This window comes from Pteropus vampyrus, unplaced genomic scaffold, assembly GCF_000151845.1.
Source record: "Pteropus vampyrus isolate Shadow unplaced genomic scaffold, Pvam_2.0 Scaffold41, whole genome shotgun sequence".
Classification (NCBI taxonomy): domain Eukaryota; kingdom Metazoa; phylum Chordata; class Mammalia; order Chiroptera; family Pteropodidae; genus Pteropus; species Pteropus vampyrus.
The window spans coordinates 4,387,758-4,394,836 of record NW_011888822.1 but is presented as its reverse complement, the minus strand read 5'-3'; the positions used below and the strand labels follow the sequence as shown (position 1 = coordinate 4,394,836).

At 35.7% G+C, this 7,079-nt stretch overlaps 1 protein-coding gene across 2 annotated transcripts in view; it reads left to right on the top strand.

Annotated features, from left to right (window-relative positions):
• The window catches only part of PSMD6 (proteasome 26S subunit, non-ATPase 6), a 16,705-nt gene that overhangs the window by 8,284 nt on the left and 1,342 nt on the right, over positions 1–7,079 (top strand). For both annotated transcript variants that reach the window (XM_011358456.1, XM_023529684.1), the window contains exon 6: positions 3,262–3,430. In XM_011358456.1, the coding sequence (XP_011356758.1) occupies positions 3,262–3,430 (169 nt within the window). The remainder of the gene's footprint in view (positions 1–3,261; positions 3,431–7,079) is intronic.

Sequence of the window (7,079 nt, the reverse complement as noted above, 5' to 3'; positions counted from 1 at the left end):
TATATGGCCTTTTGTGCCTGGCTTTTTTTCTCCTAGCTTAATGCATTCATGAGTCATCCATGTTGTAGCATGTATCATATCAGTACTTCATTTAGTTTTGTAGCTGAATGATACTCCATTCTATGGGTGTACCACATTTTCTTTATCCATTCATTAGTTGGTGGACATTTAGGTTTTTTCTGATTTTTGGCTTTTAGAAATAATGCCATAATGGACATAAGCATACAGGTTTTTGTGTGAACGTATGTTTTCATTTCTCTTGGGTACTAGGTCACCCTCTGATTAACTTTTTGAAGAACTGCCAAACTTTTCCAAAGCAGCTACACCATTTTACATTCCCACCAGCAATGTGTGAGAGTTATTTCCCCACGTCTAATACTTATTGTCTGTCTTTTTTTAATTATAGGTATCTTAGTAGGTGCAAAGTGATATCTTGTGGTTTTGATTTGCATTTCTCTGATGACTATTGACGTAGTGCCTCTTTTCATGTGTTTATTGGCCATATGCACCATTTTTAAAACTTAGCACATTGTTTTGTGATTTTTCCCTTAGAGTTTGTCTCCTGTTAACTAGAATTATTGGGAGCATGCTTTATGCTTTTTTAATCTTCGTAGTGACCCTTTTACCAGCACAGAGCTTGGTTCTTTATTGAGTGCTCTGTGTAAAATATGTATTGCATTAATTAAAGCAATAATTTGAGAGAAAAGGGGGAGGTAATGCCATCCTAATGTAATGAAATTGATGGCTTTTGGAAACATGAATGGATAAGGTATCAACATCCACCCTATCCATCCCTACTAGGAACCTTTTATTTCAACATTTTTGGATGAAACTTTTTATCTTTACCAATTTTATATATTTCCCAGATATTTTAAATAAAGACATGATAATTACATTTTCTTTTTATGACAGAGTCATCATGATTCATATCATTTATTCTCTGCTTTAGTGTAGTGAAACAGATAGGGTTTATTTGGTTTTGTAAGACTATTTGCTTCTCCAAATATTCATAGACTAAGTGCTTTAAAATAGTTCATATGTAAAAGGAAATAGCATCATTTCCTTTGCAATACCTGATTGTTTTTAAAAATTAAAAATAAACCAAGAAAGTAAAAGATATTGTATCACATCCTATCCTCAAATCCATATACACATTGACTTGCACACAAAATTCATCCAGAGATAATACATTTTAAGTTTTTGTCATCTAGCTTTTCAGACCTTTTATTCATTTTTATGTACTTTAAAAAACAAAATCCAACACACAAAAAACCAAGGTTATATGTACACATGGAAAATTTTCAAACAGTATCATTTGCAAAAGAAAAAGGCTTCCATAACCTACGATTGCCAGGAGTCCTTTCTCTAGAGGCAGCTGCTCTTAGCAAGTTTCAAGTGCATCCTTCAGGGGCATTTGTATCTAGTGATATAGGCACATAACACCTTTAAGCATGTGGGTGTGTTTTACATGCTGTTTTCTAAATAGGCTTTTTTTCTTTCTACAATATAGTGTGTATATCTTTTCATGTCACTATACAAATAGCTGGTCATTGAGTCCATAAGTATTTTTAAGTGGCTGTCATGTATCAGGCACTGAGTATATATGGAGTGACAAATTGAACAGGTAGTGCTCCTTGGAGCTTATCCTTTTTTAAGGACCTCCTAGTATTTCATTCTCAACTTTATTCTCTACTGCTAAAAAATTATGTTTCCAATTTTTCCCTATTAAAAGCAACCTTGTTTTGAACACTTTTTTTTTTTTTTTACAATACATCTTTTCCACTTCCATTTGTTATTTCATTGGGAAAAAAGTCCAAAAATAAATTTTTTTTGGAAAGGGTAAATACATTATATCTTTATCACTGTTGCCCTCCAGAAATATTGTTCCAATTTACATTTACACAGTTTCTGCTTCTCTTAACATCATTTGAAAGAGCCTGTCCCCTTCCCCCCATACTCTTAGCTAGTTTGAGAGGAGAAAAGTAATTTTATTACTGTTTTATGCATTTGTTTTTGCCAAGGATAGTTTTTTATTCATTTTTTTAGTCCTTTAAATTGGCACATAAAAGAAGGAAGATGATGTTTAATGTTGGCTTTAGGGATATGACCCATCTGACCAGTGAACATTTTTCTTCCCATCCAGTTCCATAGGTTTTCTTTGCCATATTTTTTCCAGTTTTTTGATATATAATTGACATACAGCTGTATAAGTTTAAGGTGTATAACATAGTGATTTGATACTTATGCATTTCTTTTATTATTAGAATGAGCATCATCTCATGTTTAGGGCCCTTGCTGTCTATGTTGCTAAATTGTGTTTCCTTATCTGCTTTGATACTGACCGTCTGCTTGTTGCCACAACTTTACGGCCTCATCCTTTGTTAGACCTCTCAGTACTGACTGCCCTTTTCTTTACCTTCATTCTGTCATCATATAACATCTGGATGGTAGTGATTCCCAGATTCATGTCTCTAGCCTCAAACTTTGCATTCAGTGCCAACCTGTGCCTAAACATCTCCTTGATATCTTCACTCGGATATCTAATAGGTGAATCCACTTTAACACTGCCAAAGTGTAATGCTTGAATTTCAGCCCCATCCCTGCAAAAAACACCTCCAAAAGCAAAACAAAAATTCTGCTTGGGATTTCAATCTTGTTCAAGCCAGGAACATGAGTATATCCTTGATTGTTTTCTCTCATTCTTCTTCCACATTCCTGTAACTGTCTCCCTACATTCTGAATCTGTCGTCCTTTCTATTCTTTGGCTTAGCCTGGGTCGTCTTTCTTTGGAACCTTTGCATCATTTGCACTGCTGTGCGCCTCCTGCTCTCTGCCTGGCCAGCTCTTCAGAAAGGTCTACCCTGTCTACCTCAATCCAGGGAAAGGCCTCCTAGTCGTAGTCTGTTTTTTCCCCACAGAACTTGCTAGTTTCTGAGAATATCTCGTTTATTTGTTCATCTCTCTCTGCTCTTTGAAAATCTAGTTTCTGTGGCACCAGCGATCTTGTCTTTTGCTTAACTGCCATATCTTCACTATTTTGGGCAGTGATATATGGTAGTTATTCAGTAAAATAATTTAAACTTGTGTGTGGATTACTCATTAATATTCTGTGTACATTTTACTGTTCGATTTATCTATTGACTTAAAAGAACTCTTTATAGATAAAGGCTATTAATTCTTATTATGTTATAAATATGTCCTCCAGTTTATTGCTTTATCTGAAAGGAAGAGTCTTATAATTTGTTATCTTATTCATTGCAGCTGTTGTGGAACAGGAAATGAAAAAGGACTGGCTTTTTGCTCCTCATTATCGGTACTATGTGAGAGAAATGAGAATTCATGCATACAGCCAGCTGCTGGAATCATATAGGTCATTAACCCTGGGCTATATGGCAGAAGCCTTTGGTGTTGGTGTGGAATTCATTGATCAGTAAGTTTAAATAACATCATGTTAATTTATTTTTTTAAGTTACCTTTAAATGTGTGAATTTGTACATTTTCTCCTGTTTACATTGCTTCCTTCACCTATAAAAAAATTAAGAATTATTTTCTGAATATTATCAAAAACAGTTATAGCTATTATCTGTGCTTTCATGATGTACCCCTTCTGTTAGCAGGTGAGGAAACTCAGTTGTAGAGGGGTTAAGTGATTTTGTGAAAGGTTATTAGAGCAATTGTTATCAGAGTGGTCTTCTGCTCCTTTCTGGACCACACTGCTACTACAGTAATGACTCTTAGATCTCTATTTTATATTTCACATTAGGTCATATTTCCTCTGATAATGCCTTCCAATTTTGGGGTTGCTGCTGAGTTTCTGGTCAAATTCGTTGTTAAATATTGGGCTCGTAGCTCTTGAATGAATGGTTCATCAAATATTACTAAGCCATTACACTATAGTTGGCATTGTTTTAGATCCCTGTCTTCATGAACTGTCATTCTAGTTGTAGAGGGGAGACGGCAAGTAAGCAAATAAATATATGAGATGATTTCAGATAGACGAGTCTACAGAGATTAAAAAAATGAATAGAAAGATGTGTGTGGCTTCAACATAGTGGCATCGTGGTGGTGGTGGGGTGAGAGGTTTGGCTCTTGCTGAGTCAGATAGGCATATGTTTGTGTAGGGCCTGGTAGGCCATGATTGGAGCTTGGGTTTCAATCTAGGTGCTGTGGGAAGCCACTAGAGGATTGTAAGCATGGAAGTGATGTGATTTCATGCTGTGTCTGACGCAGACCAGAGAATATGGAGACCAGTCGGGCTGTTCCGTAGCTCATGGAGGAGGTGTTATGGTGGCTTGGACTGGAGTAGTGGGAGTAGAGTTGAGTAGACATTCAGAACATGTGCTGTCCATTTGGTATCAAGATCAGTGGTTCCCAAACATAGGTCCTTTAAACATTCATGATGTAGTTTTCATTGGCCCACAGTGAGAAAAAGTGGTGGTTTATTGGGTAATAGTGAAGCTGCATTTCATTTAAGTAAGACCATTCCTTCCTTTTAGTTGTGTTTTTTTCTCATATTTTAGTACAAAAAGTTTCAGACATGCAGAAAATTCTAAAGAATTGTACAGTGAATTACCATATTTTTGATTCTATAATTAACATTTTGTTATATTTGCTTTATCATACATGTGTTGATCTTATTTTTTAACTACATCATAGTTTCAATCGCCAGTTCATTTTATCCCTAAACACTTTAGCATGCATATCAATATTTGTTTATGGGTTTGTTGTGAGGTAACATTTACATTCAGTGAGATGCACAGATCTTAAGTATAATCTACACGTGTGTGGAGCCGTCACCAGCAATTCCATCATTCCCTTCCTTTGAAAGAAAAAAAAGTAGTGGTACTAATTTTTCTGTATTTTAAAAATTATCCTTACCAAAGTGAAGGCTGTTATCTTTAGGTTGGTTTTGTTTCATTTTTTGTTTCATTTCTGAATTAAGTAGCATGTGAGCTTCAAGTCTGTTAACCATGACCCAAGAGATTTGGTTATAAGGATTGGGGGGTAGCCATTAAATCATTACAATGAAATTTGAATTCAAAGCAGGTGGTACATTTCAAGGTAGGTGGTATTTGAATTGCAGGTGGTATTTGAATTTTCTAAGACCAGCTCTAGAAGCAAAGGCTATACCACTCAGCTCTATTTGTCGTTACCTAGAAAGGCTTTGTTTTGAATTTCTATGATATCTGATTCAAGTCTGGGTTTTCATGTGTTCTTTTTACCCCCTCCTCCCTAAAAACTTATTTTAGGTGCAATTCTTTTCTTAAAATGGGCCAATTTAGTAAGTTTGAACAATAATTCTACATCGTTCTTCCACTTCTACTTCCTTAGACTGTTGGGAGAAAGGGAAGGGGCCATTAGTTGAGTAAACACTACTTTTTAGAAATCATACCCATGGGCAGTGTTTCACAATTTTGTTGTTAGGTCTTTTGTTTGAAATGTGGGATGCAAATCTGGTTTTGTGGTTCTGTTTATTCAGTAAATACTCAGTTCATCATTACTGGACACCTACTGTCTAGGAGGCAGCATGCTGAGGGCTTGGAGCAATACCAGAAGCTAAGGAAGACAGTAATCTTGGGATGTTTGATCAACACAGAGAGATGACGGAAAGGTAGTTTAGATTAAAGCAGGGAATGGGACTTGAATGCCAACTTAGGACGTTAAGAGTTAAAGTTTGTTGTTGTAATCAGAAAGGAAGCTGTGCCCAGATTACTTGGCACACATAATTCATAACGAGCATAACTGGGGGTCAGTGTTTGATTGAAGCGTCCGAGAAATGGACACATCCATGGCTTCTTGTGGGCATTTAGACTGGTGTTATTACATATTTAGGATTTTTTAGGAAGTGATAGGAACAAGGGCTTTCCAGGTAAAAGATTTAGCACACATAAACTTAGAAACATGTTTGAGAAACCAGTAGCCTAGTTTTACTGGATAGAGTGTGTGGTAGTATGTACAGGGATGTCCACTGAGATAAGCCTGCAAGGATACCAGGTTGGATCTAAAGCAGTGTCTTGAATGCCAGACTAAGAAGTTTGAAACTTGTTTGTAGTCTCTGCTAGGTCTTCATTTACCCTTGGTTAAATTAGACTGGTGTTAATGGGAATTAACATAAGAAGAGAAGCAGCTGAATTGTCAGCTTGGGCCTGAACAGTCAGGCTCTAGAATTGAACAGTAGAGTTTTTAAGACCAGTGTATTTCTCTTTATCTTTCATGCTTGGTATCTTGTGCCTAAATCAGAACATCAAGCTTTTTCTTTAGAGGTTTTCCTCCCTGTTGTATAGATTTGAGTAGGACTAAGAAGGCTGATGATGATTAAACCTGATTGTTTAACTTTATCTGTGTACTTCAGATAAAGAGTTACAAATGGGTTTAGCAGCTGTGGTCTGGAGGTACAAGTATTTACCTGGAAAATGAATATAAGCGAGTTTAGAAACAGTGCTGATCTTTTTTAATTTTAGATTTTAGATTTTACCTAAAGCCACTCAGTTACATAACTCAGAAACTAACAGTTGAAAGAAGGAATGGATATTATAGCAAGTGGGTCAGATATGTTTTGATTGAGTATAGAAATAAAGCATGCTATATAAACATGTTACAGTTCTTGCTAGTTTAAGATAACCTCTAGCTTAAAATCCTCAATAGCATCACTTAATTCAAGGCATAGTGGACCTTTCACCATGGACTAACCAGTGGCAACTAGTTATGATACTTGATCTTTTCTTTTCAAGCTCAAATCAAAGTAGCATACTCTATACTTTTTCTTCTAATTATAGCACTTGCTCTTCAATATGTATGAGAAATATTGTTTTCCTCTGACCTTCCTCCCTAATGCATTAGACTTCGTCCTTTCCAATATGGTGGCATTTCAGGATTAATTTGCAGTTTTAATGAATAAAGTTGATCTTTTTTATGCCCATGTTTTAATGAGTCATTTGATTTGTAGTGTTTTCTAATTTATACTGCAAACATCTTTTATTTACATTGTCTTTTAGTTTTTGACCTGGTTTTGGTGGTATTTTCTTACGTAGAAATTCTCTTTTAATCAAGTTCATCTGTTTTTCTTATGTGGTTTCTAA